General features: G+C 55.3%; 1 protein-coding gene across 1 annotated transcript in view; it reads right to left on the bottom strand.

Annotated features, from left to right (window-relative positions):
- LOC308131347 (titin-like) overlaps nt 1–17,359 on the bottom strand; it is a 224,561-nt gene that overhangs the window by 27,929 nt on the left and 179,273 nt on the right. The window contains 1 exon segment of the mRNA XM_080498075.1: nt 218–17,311. Within this exon segment, the coding sequence (XP_080354201.1) occupies nt 218–17,311 (17,094 nt within the window).

Here is a 17,359-nt window from a genome sequence, read left to right on the forward strand (position 1 = left end):
GATATCAGCCTTCTGTGTTGACGACAATAAAAACCTTCCGTCGGGAGTTGCGCCCCCTTGTGGCTGATTCTGGTTGGATCAAAGAGCCTAAATCTTGTGTGTCGACTCAGTTCCAACAGCAAGAATCACATTTTAACGACGCGTGACGACTCCTTTAAGACAAAGAAAAGACAGGATATTCGATCCATACCTCAGAACCAGAGTAGAAAGTAAATACCTGTGATCTTGGTTCCCTCCTTGGTCTCTGCTGGAACTCCGACGCCGTACTCGTTCTCTCCCGTGACTCTGAAGTAGTAGACCTCGCCCTCCTTCACGTCGGTCACCTTGTAGGTCAGCCTGTGGCACGTGTCCGTCAGCTTGGTCCAGCCCTTCTTGCTGGCCTCGCGGTAGTCCACGTGGTACTTCTTGACCGGTCCCCCACCCTCATTCTCGGGAGTGTCCCAGGTCACGGTGGCTGAGGTCTTGGTGACGTCCTTGACCTCCACGTGAGCCGGCGGTCCGGGTGAGTCCAGGACTCTGACGTTCAGCGTCAGGGAAGCGGTCCCGGCGACGCTGGACAGGGTGACGGTGTATTTCCCAGAGTCGCTGCGGGTCGCTTTCTCCAAGGTGATGGAGGTGAAGGTGTCGGTGGTGTCGATGACGGCGCGGACACGCAGGTCCACGTCGGGTTTGGTCCAGCTGACGTTGGGGATGGGTTTGCCTCTGAAGGGGACGGTCATGGTGAAGGAGCTGCCGTCCTTCACGATCAGAGTCTTCCTCATTTCATTGCTGATGTCGAAAACAGGCTCCTCCTCTCTTTCTTTGGCCAGCTGCTTGTCGGACTCCTGACTGGGCTCGCTGGCGCCGATCTTATTGATGGACTTCACCACGAACACGTACTCGGCTCCGGGTGTCAAACCCACCACAGTAAACTCTGTGTTCTTAGTGTTCTGGACTCCCACGATCCATTCGTCGTCCAGCGTCCTCCTGTACTCCACCCTGTACCCGGTCACGGGCGCACCGCCGTCAAAGAGCGGCCGTTTCCACGACAGCGTGACGGTGGTCTTTGTAGAGTCGATGACTTTAGGCTTAGCAGGAGGTGAGGGCAGGAACTGCGGGTCCTCGGCTTTGGTAAGTGGACACGGTGTACTAGGAGCACTGAGTCCTGCCGAGTTCTCGGCAAACACCCTGTATTCGTACTCGCAGCCCTCGCGAAGGTGCGAGGCTTTGACTCGGAGGTCATACACGGGTTTCTTGTTGACGCGGCACCAGCGGAGGCCGACCTTCTCCCGCTTCTCGATCACGTAGCCCGAGATGCTGCTGCCCCCGTCGGACGCGGGTCTCTCCCAGCAGATGGTCATGGCCTCGCTGGTGACGGCCGTCACCTGCACGTTGGTGGGCGGCGCCGCCACGGTGAACGGATCAACGGCCTTGGTGGGTTCACTCTCCAAGGGCTCGCCGTCGCCGTATTTGTTGATGCCCCTCACTCTGAAGATGTATTCGTTTCCCTTCAGCAGCTTGGTCACCTTGCAAGTCGTGGCCTTCATGTCGCCGTACACGAGAGTCCAGGCGAGGCGGCTGGTTTCACGCTTCTCTACGATGTAATGCATCACTTCGGCTCCACCGTTCTCCTGAGGCGGTCCCCAATTCAACGTGCATTTCTCCGCCGTGAGGCCGGACACTGCCAGAGGTCCGGAGGAAGGCCCGGGTCTGTCCAGAACTTTGCAGTTGATGGCTACGGATCTGGTTCCTGCCACATTGTGCAGACTCAGAACGTATTGGCCAGAATCCCTCCTGATAGTGTCTCTGACAATCAGGGTCGTTGCGAAATTTGTGGAGGTGACTTCACATCTTGCCTTGGCTTCGACATCTTTCCCGTCCTTCATCCATGAAACGACCGGGAGAGGACGGCCGGTGATCTCGGCATCGATTCTAATGACTTCTCCGGCCTTTATGACGACCAGCTGTTTGAATTTGTCCTCCAGAATGATGGAGGGTGGGTCTACGTCGTCTTTGACGGTGATAGGACCCGTACTTTCTGAGGGAGCACTCAACATCTCAGCAGAGTTCTTGGCGATGATGTGGAACTCGTACTGGACGTCTTCCGTAAGCCCGGTCACATCGAAGTAGGTGTCCTGAAGATTAGTGAAGTTGCACTTCAGCCAGCGACCATTAGGAACTTCTTTACGCTCGACGATGTAGCCAGTAATCTTCACTCCACCATCAAACTCTGGAGCGTCCCAGAAGAGAGACACTGAGGTCCTGGTGATGTTTGTGACTCTGAGGTTGCGAGGAGATTCGCATGGATCCCGGGCAGCAACGGGCTCACTGGGTTTGGTGCTCGGACCGATGCCGGCGATGTTCTCAGCGTAGACTCTGAACTGGTACAGCAGGCCTTCTTCTATGCCGGTCATCTTGAACTGGTTCTCGGCCAGCAGACCTCTGTTGACCTTAGTCCACAGGATGCTGCTTTGCTCTTTGCATTCGATATGATAGCCAATAATGGGGCTCCCGCCATCACTGGCTGGTTTTCCCCAAACCACAAGCATGCCCGTCTTTGTGGCATGGGCCACTTGCAGCTTGGTCGGTGGGCCAGGAGGTTCGAACGGATACTGAGCAACGACCGGAGTGGAATCGACAGCAGTACTCTTACCATAACGGTTTTCGGCTGCAATGCGGAACTGGTACTCTGTTCCTTGGTTGAGACGAGACACCTTGATGGACGTCCTGGCTACTGTGGCGGAGACAATCTGCCACGTGGTGGTAGTGGTGTCTCTCTTCTCAACCACGTAATTGTTGATCTGACACCCACCATCGTAGGTCGGCGGATCCCAGGACAAACAAACGAAGTCGGCGCTCACCTCGTCCAGCCTGATGTTGCTGGGCGGGCCAGGTTTGTCCAGGATGATGACAGAAATCTCAGCAGTTTTACTGCCGACTGGGTTAGTCAGCATAATTTCATATTTTCCTACATCTTCCTTGGTGGCATCCTTGATGACGATCTTGGATGAGGTCTTGGTGTTGCTAACGTTGACCCTGGTTGTCTCCTTGAGTTTGTGGCCGTCTTTCTTCCAGGCCACCTCGGGTTGAGGTCGGCCCCTGAAGGGAACGTCAATCTTCAAGTCGTCTCCTGCCTTCACGCTGTACGTGTTGAACAGCAAGTTGATGACCGGCTCCATGGTGATGTCCTTCACCACAACCGGGTTGGCCAGAGGCTTGGCGTCGCTCCTGCCTTTGTCGTTCACAGCAGTTACCCTGAAGGAGTATTCCTCTCCGGATGCGAGTCCTTCAACGGTAGCTTCCAGTGCTTTGACTTCACTGCACACCGTCCATTTGTCGTCTCCCTTCGGCTGCATCTCCACAATGTACTTTGTGATCTTGCTTCCGCCGTCGTGGTCGGGTTTCTCCCAGGACAGGGTCACGGTGTGACGAGTTACGTCCACCAGCATCACTTTACCGGGAGGCAGTGGAGCTTCGGAAACCTTGACTTGATCTGTTGTAGCAGGCAAACCAACGCCCAGCTCGTTCACGGCCAAAACACGGAAGTAGTATCTGCCTCCCTCCTGGAGGTCGGGAATGATGTAAGAGTTCCTGACGCAGTTGCTGGAGACGCTGGTGAAAGCCATTCTCTTCTGCTCTCTCTTCTCTACGACATAATGTGAGATTTTAGCTCCGCCGTCGATGAGTGGAGGTTCCCATGAGAGAGACACCGAATTCCTCTTGACGTCCTTCACTTCCAGGTTGACTGGAGCGCTGGGAGAGTCCAGAACTCGAACGTTGACGAAAGCGGACTTCGAGCCGCTCATGTTCTCGAGGGTCAACACGTATTTGCCAGTGTCGAATCTGTCAACATTCTCAATCACCAACATGGTGAAAGAGCTCGTCACTTCCACCTGAGCGCGTTCGTTCAAGGCGCCGTCGGCCTTTGTCCATCGGACTTCGGGCTCCGGCTTTCCTCTGATGGTCACGAACAACCGCAGGGTGGCCGACGCACGAATGTTCACCATCTTCCTGAGGTCGGCGTCCAGTTCAATTTCAGGGGCCTCCAGCTTTTCTGCGGCGACCACGGACACGGGGAGGTCCACGTGCTCGCCCACGCCCTCGCGGTTCACGGCACAGATGCGGAAGTTGTACTCTGCGTTCTCCTTCAGCGTCTTCACGGTGTAGTGCGTGGCCTGGACGCCAGTGTGGGGCGTGCAGATGAACCACTCATCGTCCGCGGCCTCCTTTGCTTCCACTACATATCCGGTGACTGGCGCCCCGCCGTCGTAGATCGGCCTGGACCAGGACAGGGAGACCGTGCTGCTGGAGTGGTCAGTGACCTTGGGGTTATTCGGTTGACCTGGAGGATAGGTGGCATCGCAGGCTTTGATGTACTCGGACGGCGCGCTGGGCTTTCCGATGCCGGCGGCGTTCTCAGCCGACACCCTGAATTCATAGGAGTGGCCCTCGGTGAGACCGGCGCATCGGAATCTCAGGTCACTCAGCCTCTTTTTGTTGCACTTCGTCCATCTGACGCCGTCCTTGTCGCGTTTTTCAAGAACGTATCCTTCGATTTCTGCGCCCCCGTTGTGCTCGGGCCTCTCCCAGGTCAGCACGATGGAGTCTCGAGTGACGGCGCTGGGCTCGGGGGTGGAGGGGGCGCTGGGAGTGGTGAAGGGGTTGCGCGCAACAACCGGCTCCGACTCCAAAGGCTCGCCAACGCCATATTTATTCACGGCAGTGACTCTAAAGATGTATTCATTACCAGGCAGCAGCTTTGTGATTTTGTAGCTGATGGCTTGAATATTGGGCTCGACCATGGTCCAGGACAGACGGCTGGTTTCTCTCTTCTCAATGATGTAGTGAGAAATGGCGGCGCCGCCGTCGTGTGAGGGGTGGTTCCAGTGCAGGTAGCACTTCTCAGCCGTGACTCCTTTGACCTCCAACGGGCCATCTGGAGGACCGGGCCGATCCAGAACTTTAACCATAACTGGGACCATTTTGATGCCTCCCACATTAACAAGCTTGAGGACAAAATGGCCGCCATCCACCCGGATGCAGTCCTTTACGGTCAGGATGGTGTGTGTGAGTGTTGTCTTGATTTCCATTCTTGCTGTGGTTTTGTCGATCTCCTTTCCGTCCTTCAACCAGATGACATCTGGCAGAGGTTTGCCGGTGTATTCGGCCTCAATGACGAAAGTCTCGCCGGCAGGGACGACGATCGTGTCTTTGTATTTGGCGTCCATGGTGGCGCCGGGAGCATCAATCTCATCCTTGGCAGTAATTTCTCCCGTGCTTGCAGAGGGACGGCTTGAAATGCCGGCAGCGTTCCTCGCAACTACTCTGAACTCGTAGACGCAGTCCTCGGTGAGACCGGTGATGGTGAACTGCGTCTCAATGATGTTGGTGAAGCTCGCCTTCATCCAGCGAGTATCCGGGTGCTTCCTTCTCTCGACGACATAACCGGTGATTGCACTGCCTCCATCGTACTGCGGCCGGGTCCACTGGAGGGTCACGTGGTTTCTAGTGATTTCAATAGCCTCTGGAGTGCCTGGCGGGTCGCAGGGGTCTCTGGCCACCGTGCTCTCTGAGATCTTGCTAGCCGGACTGAGGCCGGCGAGGTTCTCGGCGTAAACTCTGAATTCGTATTCGAGGCCTTCTTCCAGTTCGATGGTCTTGAACCGTGTTTCTGGGATCAGCAGTTTGTTGAGTTTCGTCCACAAGAGGCTGTTCTTCTCCTTCCTCTCCAGGTGGTAGCCCATGATGGCGCTTCCTCCGTTGTTGGTGGGGGTCTTCCACTCCACCACCATGTTGTCTTTGGTTGCAGCGGACACAAACGGCGTTCCCGGGGCCGAGGGCTCCGTGAACGGATACTGAGCGATCACGGAAGGAGAGACGATGGCGGAGCTCTTCCCGTACCGGTTCTCAGCAGACACTCGGAACTGATACTCGATGCCCGTCTTCAGTTTGGTGACTTTGATGGTGGTTCTGGCAATCGTGGCCGACACAATCTGCCAGGCGGTGGTGGTCGTGTCTCTTTTCTCCACAATGTAGTTGTTAATCTGGCATCCTCCGGTGTACACTGGGGGCTCCCAGGACAAACACACATAATTGGAGCTGACTTCCTCAATTTTCACGGGGCCCGTTGGTGGTCCGGGCTTGTCCAGGATGATCACTGTGATCTCCTCGCTGGCCACGCCCACACTGCTTGTGGCCGTCACAGTATATTTACCAGAGTCCTCCTTATTTGCATCTTTTATGCAAAGTTTAGTGGAGGATTTGGTGCCAGACACATTTAGTCTCGTTGTCTCTTTGAGAGCTTGACCGTCCTTTTTCCACTCGACCTTGGGAGTTGGGCGTCCGATTACTGGAATCTCGATCTTCAGATCTTCGCCATTCTGTAAACTGTAAGTGTTGAAGGTCACCTTGAATCGAGGCTCGATAGTGACGTCCTTAGCAGTGACCGGTGCAGCCAGAGGTCGGGGATCGCTCTTGCCTTTTTCGTTGAAGGCCGAGACTCTGAAGAGGTACTCGTGTCCCGCACTGAGGCCCGGGACTGTGCCCTCACAGGTTTTGGTGATGGCGGCTACGACCCATTCCTCCGAGCCCACAGGCTGCATCTCGATGTAGTAGCCCATGATCCTGCTGCCTCCGTCATGATCCGGCTTCTCCCAGGAGAGCGAGGCGGATGTTTTAGTTACTTCAGTCAGAGTGACCTTGCCCACGGGAAGAGGAGGCTCGGAGGTCCTCACTGCCTCGGAGGTCTCGGCTCCCTGTCCCACGCCAAACTCATTCTCGGCCAAGATTCTGAAATAGTAGATCATTCCTTCTGTGAGGCCGGTGATACGGTAGCTGGTCTTTGTGCACTTGTTGTCCACGTTGGAGTAAACCTTCCTGGTGGACTCGCGCTTCTCAACCAGGTAATTTGTGATCCTCGATCCGCCGTCGATAAGAGGAGGCTCCCAGGTGAGAGTGACACTTTCCCTCTTGATGTCTTTCACGGCCAGATTTACCGGGGCTCCTGGAGTGTCCAAAACCTTGACAGACACAAAGGCAGATTTGGTTCCAGCGCTGTTTTCCAGGTTGAGGATATATTTGCCAGCGTCGTATTTGTCGCAGATGTCAACTGAGAGCTGCGTCTGATCTTCAGTGGTTTCAATCTGAACTTTACTGGGCAGTTCTCCATCCTCTTTGGCCCAGCTGACCTCGGGGGTGGGGCGTCCCTTGTAGGGGATGCGGATTCTCATCGCACCTCCTGCGCGAACAACAATTCCCTTCCTGAGATCGGAATCCAGGATCATTTCTGGAGGATCGATCTTGTCCACCGGTTTGATCACTCCTAGAATCTCGGTGGGCTCTCCAACGCCCAGCTTGTTGATGGCGCAGATGCGCACCTTGTACTCTTGATGCTCTATCAACTTCTTGATGGTAAACTTAGTTGCGTTGACTCCAGATGGCGGTGTGCAGATGGTCCATTCCTCCTCGTCGGCCTTGGTAATCTCCACAGCGTAGCCTTGAATCTCGCACCCACCGTCGTAGATCGGCCTGTGCCAAGCCACAGTGACGGCGTCTTTAGAGACGTCGACCACGTGGGCATTGGTCGGGCTGCCGGGTTCAAAGGTGGGGTCGCAAGCTTTGAGGTAGGGTGTGGCGGCGCTCGGCGGACCCACTCCGGCTGCGTTCTCGGCAGACACTTGGAATTCATATTCGTGGTCCTCGGTCAGTCCCGTCACTCTGAAGCGAAGGTCCGTCACCCTGCGTTTGTTGCACTTGGTCCATCTCACTCCCGCTCGGTCTCGCTTCTCCACAATGTAATTGCTTATGTCGCTGCCGCCTGTGGTTTTGGGGCGGTTCCAACAGACGGTCATCGAGTCCCTGGTGATGTTGGTGATCTCAAGTTCCTGAGGTGGACCAGGAACAACAAATGGATTCCTCATAATGACTGGCGTTGATTCCAGAGGCTCGCCCACCCCATACTTGTTGACGGCCATGACCCTGAAGATGTACTCGTTGCCCTTCAGCAGTTTGGTGACCTTGAACATGGTCGCTCCGCAGTCGCCAGAAACCACCGTCCAGGCCAGGCGGCTGGTTTCTCTCTTCTGAATGACGTAATGAGAAATGCTGGCTCCTCCGTCGTGCCGGGGGGGCAGCCAGGACAGAGAGCACTTCTCTTCAGTCACGTTGCTGACAGTCAGAGGGCCCTGTGAAGGTCCCGGCCTGTCCAGGACCTTCACACTGAACGGGACGGTCTTCGTTCCAGCAACATTGGTCAGAACCAACATGTACTGTCCACCGTCCACCCTGATGGCGTCCTTCACGACAAGTAAAGCTTTGAAGTCTGTGTTTTTGATCTCGGCTCTTGCCGAGTTTTCAACTTCAACGTCTCCCTTGAACCACTGAGCCGTTGGGATGGGCTTCCCGTCCACGCTGGCCTCCAGACTGAACGTCTCGCCAGCGTTGACAACAATGGTCTGGTTGTACATGGGATCCGTCTCGCACTTTGGTGGATCGACTTCATCTTTAGCCGTTATGGATCCAGTGCTTTCGGAGGGCTTGCTCACGGCGCCGGCTGCATTCCTGGCAATCACTCTGAAATCGTACTTGCAGTCTTCTGTCAGGCCGGTAACCTCGAACTCCAGTGCGATGATGTTTGCGAAGCTGGCCTTCATCCACTTTCCTTCAGGGAGGTCACGCTTCTCCACCACATAGCCCGTCACCAAACTTCCTCCGTCGTACTGTGGTGGGGTCCACCTCAGTTTGACCGTGTGCCGGGTCACGATGACAGCCTCCGGATGGCCAGGGGGGTCACATGGGTCGCGGGCGACGTAGACCTCAGACACTTTGCTGCATTTTCCAATGCCCACGATATTTTCAGCATAAACTCTGTACTCATATTCAATACCCTCCTCAAGAGGAGTGGATTTGAATCTGCAGTCCTGGATGAGCATTTTGTTTATCTTTGTCCAGAGGATGCTGTTCTTCTCTTTTCTCTCCAGGTGGTAGCCCAAGATGGCGCTGCCTCCGTCCGACGGGGGTTTATGCCACTCCACCACCATGTAGTCTTTTGTGTATGAGGACACGAACGGCGTTCCTGGCGGGCCAGGTTCCTGGAAGGGATACTGTGCCACAACAGGCTCTGAGTCGATGGCGTAACTCTTTCCATATCGGTTCTCAGCGTAGATTCGGAACACGTATTCTGCGCCCGTCTTCAGATTCGCCACTTTCAGTGTGGTTCTGGCCACGGTGGCCGACACCACCACCCAGTTGGTTGTGGTGGTGTCTCTCTTTTCCACCACGTAGTTGGAAATTGGACAGCCGCCGGTGTATGTGGGAGGTTCCCAGTTAAGAGTCATGCTCTCGGCACTGATGTCCTCCAACTTGACGGGGCCTGTTGGCGGGCCCGGTCGGTCCAGGGTGATCACCTCAACCGTGGCATCCTTGGAGCCCAGGGCATTGGCAACGTTGATGCTGTACATGCCTCCATCTTCTTTGGTGGCATCCTTGATGGTGAGAGTGGTCAGATGGGCGGAGTCGGTGACGTTGACTCTGGTGGTCTGCTTCAGGGCGGCTCCATCTTTAGTCCAGCTGATGGTGGGCTTTGGGTGACCAGCAACAGGGACTTCAACCTTGAGGTCGTAACCGACCTGGACCTGGTAGGTGCTGACTTTGGGCCGAACAGCAGGCTCAATCACAAGGTCCATTGCAACAACTGACTGAACCAGTTGCCTTGGATCACTTTTGCCTTTGTCATTCACAGCAACAACCCTAAACTGATACTCGTCCCCTGTGAGGAGGTTGGACACCACAGTCTCCAGGGCCTTCACACTGGCACACACAGTCCAGGTCTCGCTGTCCTTCGGGGCCAGCTCCACTTCGTAGTAACTGATTCTACTGCCGCCGTCGTGTTCCGGCTTCTCCCACTTCAGACTCACGCTGCTGTGGGTGACATCCACAACGCTGACTTTGCCGGGTGGCTGGGGTTTCTCAGACACCTTAACTGGTTCTAGAGTTTTAACAGGGACACCTATTCCATACTCGTTCTCAGCCATGACTCTGAAGAAGAAGATCCCTCCCTCGGGAAGAGGCTCAACCTTCCAAGACATCTTGTTGCAAGTGGTGATGGGAGAGTAAACCTTCCTGGTGCTCTCGCGCTTCTCAACAATGTAATGCTTAATCTTTGACCCGCCGTCCAGGACGGGAGGTTCCCAAGTGAGACTGACCGAGTTCTTGGTGATCTCCTTCACTACGAAGTTAGTTGGGGCACTTGGGGAGTCGAGGACTCTGACGCTGATGAAGACGGACTTCACCCCGCTGGCGTTCTCGGCAGTCAGGGTGTACTTCCCGCTGGCAAACCGGTCCACGTTTTCAATGACAAGAGAAGCATAAGTGCCCGTATTGTCGATTAGAGCAGTTTCACTTATTTCGCCGTCAGCTTTGCCCCATTTCACCTCGGGGGCCGGTCTTCCTCTCACAGGGACAAACAGCCGGAGAGTGCTCGCCGCTCTGATGTTGATCATCTTCCTCATGTCGGCGTCCAGCTCCAGGTCGGGAGCCTCCAGTTTCTCCTCCAGAAGAATCTTCCCGGGAACGTCAGCGTGCTCGCCAACACCGACTTTGTTGATCGCGCAAACTCTGAACTGGTACTCGTGCTTTTCCAACAGCTTTTTCACTGTGAACTTGGTGTCTGTGATTCCAGTGGGAGGGGTGCACATGAACCACTCGTCAGACGCGCCATTGCAAGCCTCAATGATGTAGGCCTGAATTTCACAGCCGCCATCGTAGATGGGTTTGCCCCATGTCAAGGAAACCGTCGACCTGGACGTGTCGACCACCTTGGGGTTGTTCGGTGGACCTGGTTTAAAGATAGGATCCAGTGCTTTGTAGTAAATTGTTGGTGCACTGGATTTTCCAGCGCCTGCAGCATTCTCCGCCGACACTCTGAACTCATAGCTGTGGTTTTCCAGGAGTCCCGTCACTCTAAAGCGAAGCTCGCTCACATTGCGCTTGTTGCACCTGGTCCATCTCACACCATCCTTGTCACGTTTCTCAACAACATAACCCTGGATCGGGCTGCCGCCGTCACTGGCCGGTCTCTCCCAGGTCACGACCATAGAGTCTTTAGTGATTGTGGACACTTCGACCTCTGTTGGCGGACTTGGAGCGACAAATGGGTTCCTGGCAACCATTGGCTCAGCCTCCAGAGGTTCCCCGATGCCGTATTTGTTAACTGGAATCACTCTAAAGATGTACTCATTACCAGGGAGCAGTTTGGTGATCTTTAGGTTCAGGGTTTGAACCTTTGGTTCGACGACGGTCCAAACCAGCCTGCTGGTTTCCCTCCTCTCAATGATGTAGTGGGAAACGTCACTGCCTCCGTCTTGTAGAGGAGGCTTCCAGGAAATGGAGCATTTCTCATTAGTAACACCATAGATGGAGATTGGTCCCTCCGGTGGGCCGGGTCTATCCAACACCTTGACGGTGATGTTGACCGATTTCTCTCCTCCAACATTCTTGACCTGCAAGGTGTACTGACCTCCATCAACACGGATGGCTTCTTTAACAACGATACAAGCTGTGAAGTCCGTGTTCTTCACGTCGATACGAGCTGCTTCAGGCATCTCCTTTCCTTCCTTCAGCCAGCGCACCGTTGGGACAGGTTTACCGAAGAACGCAGCCTCCAGCCTGAACGTCTCTCCAGCATTTACAACCACAGCCTGGGAATACTTGGCATCCAAGTCGATCTTCGGGGGATCCACCTCATCTCTGGCCGTGATCGCTCCGGTAGAATCCGACGGCTGGCTGGAGACGCCTGCTGCGTTTCTGGCAATGACACGGAACTCGTACACCTGATCTTCAGTGAGTCCCGTTACAACAAATTCTGTCTCAATGACATTGGCGAAGCTGGCCTTCATCCAGCGGCCGGAGCCTTCCTTCTTCTCCACCAGATAACCGGTTATCTTGATGCCGGCGTCGTACTCTGGCTTGGTCCATCTGAGCGTCACCTGGTTTCTGGTCACGATGACAGCTTCTGGTTTTCCTGGTCTGTCACAAGGATCTCTGGCCACTTGCATTTCACTGACTTTACTGGCTTTGCTGATCCCGACTATGTTCTCGGCATAAACCCTGAACTCGTACTCGATTCCTTCCTCAAGGGCAACGACCTTGAATCTGGTCTCTGGAATGAGTTGTTTGTTCTGTTTCACCCACAATATGCTATTTCTCTCTTTGAGTTCCAAGTGGTAACCAAGTATTTTGCTTCCGCCATCATTACTTGGTTTGTCCCATACGACCACCATGGTCTCCTTGGTGGCTGACTGTACTGCAACGGAACGTGGTGGACTGGGCACTTCAAATGGATACTGGGCCACAATGGTTTCAGAAAGCAGGGCTGAAGATTTGCCATACCTATTCTCCGCAGCAATCCTGAACTGGTACTCACAGCCGGTCTTCAGACGGGCCGCCTTGATGGTAGTTCTGGCCACAGTGGCCGACACGATCTGCCAGTTGGTGGTGGACGTGTCTCTCTTCTCAACAATGTAGTTATTGATGGCACAGCCACCCTCATACTGCGGAGGGTTCCAGGACAAGACCAGACTGTCAGCAGTGACCTCGTCCATCTTAATCGGGCCAGTCGGTGGGCCAGGCTTGTCCAAGACTACAACGCTGATATCCGCGGATGCCTCTCCAGCGGTGTTGACAAGTTTGACGTTATATGTGCCCACGTCATCTCTGCAGGATTCCCTGATCACCAGGAAGAGGTTTTTGTCTGTGGCTTCAGCATTAACTCTTGTCGTCTCCTTAAGCACCACGCCGTCTTTGGACCACGTGGCTGTGGCCTTGGGACAGGCGGCGTACGGTACGTCGATCTTAAGATCATCTCCTGCCATCACACTGAACGTGCTGAAAATCAGTTTGAAGGTCGGCGGGATGACCAGGTCTTTTGCCACCACAGGGAGGCTGAGAGATCTTGGGTCACTGACCCCCTTTTCGTTGGTGGCCGAGATGCGGAACATGTACTCCTCTCCTTGCATGAGGCCAGTGACCTGGGCCTCGTTGGTCTTCACCACCATCACCTGAGTCCACTTGTCAGTTCCTTTAAACTGCATCTCCACAATGTAGCCTGTGATTCTGCTGCCACCGTCGTAGTCGGGCTTCTCCCACGTCAGCGTGACGCTGCTGCTGGTAACTTCACGAAGAGACACTTTGCCTGGTGGCAGAGGCTTCTCTGACACTTTGATTGCTTCAAGGGTCTCTACAGGAAGGCCGATGCCAAATTCGTTCTCGGCCAAGATTCTGAAACAGTACATCTTTCCTTCCTCAAGGCCTCCGACTTTCCAGCTGGACTTGTGGCAGCTGGCGCAGACCGTTGTATAGGCCTTTCTGGTTGACTCTCGCTTCTCCACAATGTAGTTGCGCACTCTGGAGCCGCCGTCAATAAGAGGGGGATCCCAAACCAGGGAAACCGCATCTCTTGTGACCTCCTTGATAGTCAGATTCTGCGGCGCTCCCGGGGTGTCGAGCACCCTGACATTGACGAAGGCCGTCTTACTTCCAGAGGCGTTCTCCACAGTGACCATGTATTTGCCTCCGTCAAACCGGTCGACGTTTTCTATCTGGACCATGGTGAACGACGGCGTGATCTCAATGTTGGCTTTGTCGAGAGACTCTCCGTGTTCTCTTGACCATTTCACTTCAGGTGCTGGTCTGCCCTTAATGGGGACAAAGAGTCTGAGAGTGCTGCATGCTCTGATGCAGACCACCTTACGCAGCTCCGCCCCGAGCTCGATCTCTGGAGCAAGCAGTCTGTCTTCAGATTTGGGAGTTCCGGGAACGGCGGCGGGCTCTCCCACTCCCTCACAGTTAGTGGCGCAGATGTTGATTTTGTACTCTTGGTTTTCCTTCAGGTTGGTGACAGTGAAGGAAGTGGCAGTCCATCCCCTCTTGGGGGTTTGGATAGTCCATTCGTCTTCCTCGGGCAAGCAGGTCTCCACGATGTAACCGGTGATTTCAGAACCGCCGTCGTAGACAGGCTTGTTCCAGGCCAGAGTGATGGAGGTCTTGGTTGTGTCCAACACTCTCGGGTTCCCCGGAGGTCCCGGCTGGAAGATGGTGTCAACCGCTTTGTAGAATGGACTGGAAGGACTAGGCTGGCTGAGACCAGCATTGTTCTCGGCCAGTATTCTGTACTCATACTCGTGTCCTGGCGTGAGGCCGGACACCTTGAATCGCAAGTCAGTCACGGTTCTCTTGTTGCACTTCACCCATCGCAGACCAGTCTTATCACGCCTCTCAATGACGTACGTGTTCAACCTGCTGCCTCCGTCGTGTTCGGGGCGCTCCCAGCAAACCACCATGGAGTCCTTCGTGATGGTGGTGACCTCAGGCTGCGTCGGCGGGTCGCTGACGGTGTAAGGGTTGGCACAAACGACCGGTTCAGACTCCAGAGGTTCACCCACACCATACTTGTTGACAGCCATGACTCTGAAGATGTACTCGTTACCCTTCAGCAGTTTGGTGACCTTGAATCTGTTTGCTTGAAGGTCAGTGGCCACGTTTGTCCACGCCAACCTGCTGGTCTCGCGCCTCTGAATGATAAAGTACTCAATCTTGGCGCCACCGTCATGCGTTGGGTGCAGCCAGTTGAGGACACATTTCTCAGCTGTGACATCAGTGACGGTCAGAGAATCTGGTGGTCCGGGTCTGTCCAGCACCTTGACGTTGAATATGAACTTGGCGAAGCCGCCAGGGTTACTGGCAGTGAGCGTAAAGGCGCCGCCATCCCTCCTCAGGGAGTCTTTGTTAATGAGAGTCGTGTGGAAGTCCGTTGACTTGATCTCCAGCTTGGCTGTGTCCTCCAGGTCCTTCCCTTCCTTGGTCCACACCAGAGAAGGAAGAGGCCGACCGGTCACGTTGGCTTCCAGCTTGAAAATATCTCCTGCCATCACGACAACATTGCTGCTGTACGAAGAGTCGACGTCCAGCCGGGGCTCTTGGATGTCATCTCTGCATGTGATTGCCTCTGAAGACGGGGAGGGCGCACTGACGGCACCGGCCGAGTTTCGGGCAAACACGCGGAACTCGTAGGTTGCGTCTTCAATCAGACCGCTGACGGTGTAAATAGTCTCCAGGATGTTGTTGAAGTTTGCCTTGAGCCAGCGTCCACTGGGCATCTCTCTCCTCTCTACCGTGTAACCAGTGATGGAAAATCCACCGTCTCCCTCTGGTTTGGTCCATGAAACCGTCACCTCGTGTCTGGTGATGTTCAAGGCCACGGGCCGACCCGGTTGGTCGATGGGATCCAATGCGTACATGGGCTCGGACGGCTTGCTGGGTTTGCTGAGACCCGCCATGTTTTCAGCGGTCACGCGATGTTCGTAAGCTATCCCGTCAACAAGTCCCGTCGATTTGAAGATGTTTCCAACCACAAGAGCTTTGCTGATCCTCTGCCACAGGATGCTGTTCCTCTCCTTCCTGTCCACGTGGTAGCCCAGGATGGGGCTGCCTCCGTCGGAGGACGGCTCGTTCCAGCTGAGCGTCATAGCGTCCTTGTTGAAAGACGTGACCGTGGGGATGCCGGGCTGGCTCGGCACGTCGAACGGATACGCAGCCACGACGGGTTCGGAGATGATCGCCGGTCCGATGCCATATCTGTTCTGGGCCTTGATGCGGAACTGATACTGGGTTCCAGTGTTGAGTCGCGCCGCCTTGAAGGTGGTGCGGATCACTGTCGCTGCCAGTTCTGCCCACGAGGTGCCGGTAGTCTCGCGCATCTCCACGATATAGTTGTTGATAGGAACGCCTCCGTCGTTCTCCGGCGCCTCCCAGGACATAAGAACATAATCGCAGGAGACCTCATCCAACTTGATGGGACCCGTGGGAGGACCTGGAATGTCGTGTATCAGGACCGTGATGGTCTCCGTTACGGTTCCCAGCATGTTCCTCCCAGTCATGGAGTACTGGTCTCCGTCGGTCCTCTTCACCTCGCCGATGTTGAGGATGGTTGACGTTGGTGTGGTCTCCACGTTCATTCTTTGCGTCTCCTTCAGAGCCGTGTCTCCCTTCTTCCAGGAGACCACGGGTCTGGGCTTTCCCAGGACGGGAATCTCCACCTTCAGACGATCCCCAGCCTTGGCGATGACGGTCTTCTGGTGGATTCCGCGCAGATCAAAAGATGGCGCCGAGGTCTGCTCCCTGATGATGGCGGGCCGGCTCTCGCGAGGATCGCTCCTGCCCGACGCGTTAACGGCCATGATGCGGAAGGTGTACTCGCCACCTTCCACGAGGTCTGTGACGGTGAAGTCCAGAGCCTTGATGGTGGTCACGTGGACCCACTGTTCAGTGTCCTTCCTCTGAGCCTCGATGACGTAGCCTGTGATCAGGCTGCCGCCGTCGTGGAGGGGCTTGGCCCAGGAGAGGCTGGCGCTGTCGGCGGTCACGTCTGTGACGTACAGGTTTTCTGGGGCAGAGGGGGCTTGCGACACTCTGATTGGCTCTGGGGTTTCGGCGGGCTCGCCGACGCCCAGGTCGTTCTCGGCAGAGACACGGAAGTAGTAGTACGCTCCTTCGGTAAGGTCGGTAAACTTGAAGGAACACTTCTGCCACGTGGTGCTCAGCACCGTGTAGGCCTTTTTGGTTGCCGCCCTCTTCTCAATGACGTAGTTGTGAATCTTGGAGCCGCCGTCAATGATGGGGATTTCCCACTGAAGGGTGATGCAGTTCTTGTTGATCTCTCTGGGCTTGAGGTTGACCGGCGGTCCCGGAGTGTCCAGAACCTTAACGTTAACAAAGCCAGTCTTCTTTCCGGCCACGTTCTCCAGGCAGAGGTTGTACTTTCCGGCGTCGTACCTGGTGCAGTCGGGGATCACCAGCAGAGTGAAGGACTCCGTGGTGTCGATGTGGGCTCGGGTTTTCAGGTTGGTGTCGTCTTTGCTCCATGTGACTTCGGGAACGGGACGGCCCCTGATGGGGACGAACATGCGGATCGACGCCCGGCACCGGACGACAAGCGTCCTCCTGAGCTCTGCGTCCAGCTCGAAGTCCGGCAGCGCCTCCTGGTCCACCAGCTCCGTCACCTTCTCCACCTCCGCCGGCTCGCCGACACCCTCGGAGTTGACGGCGCTCACTCTGAAGTGGTATTTGCCCCCCTTTTGAAGTTTGCCGATCACGTAGTCGGTGACAATCAGCGGGTACTGTGTTTCTGTCTCCCAGTCGTCGTGTCCTTCCTTCTTGTACTCGACGATGTACCCTTCCACATTGAGGCCGCCGTCGTAGTGAGGGCGGCCCCAGGCGAAGGTGGCGGTGGTTTTTGTGGTGTCAGTGATCCTGGGGTTGGACGGCGGACCAGGTGGGTCTGAAAAAGTACAAATGAAGATTTTAAGACATCAATGGAGGTGTTCGT

Source organism: Blennius ocellaris (genome assembly GCF_963422515.1).
Source record: "Blennius ocellaris genome assembly, chromosome: 6".
Classification (NCBI taxonomy): Eukaryota; Metazoa; Chordata; class Actinopteri; order Blenniiformes; family Blenniidae; genus Blennius; species Blennius ocellaris.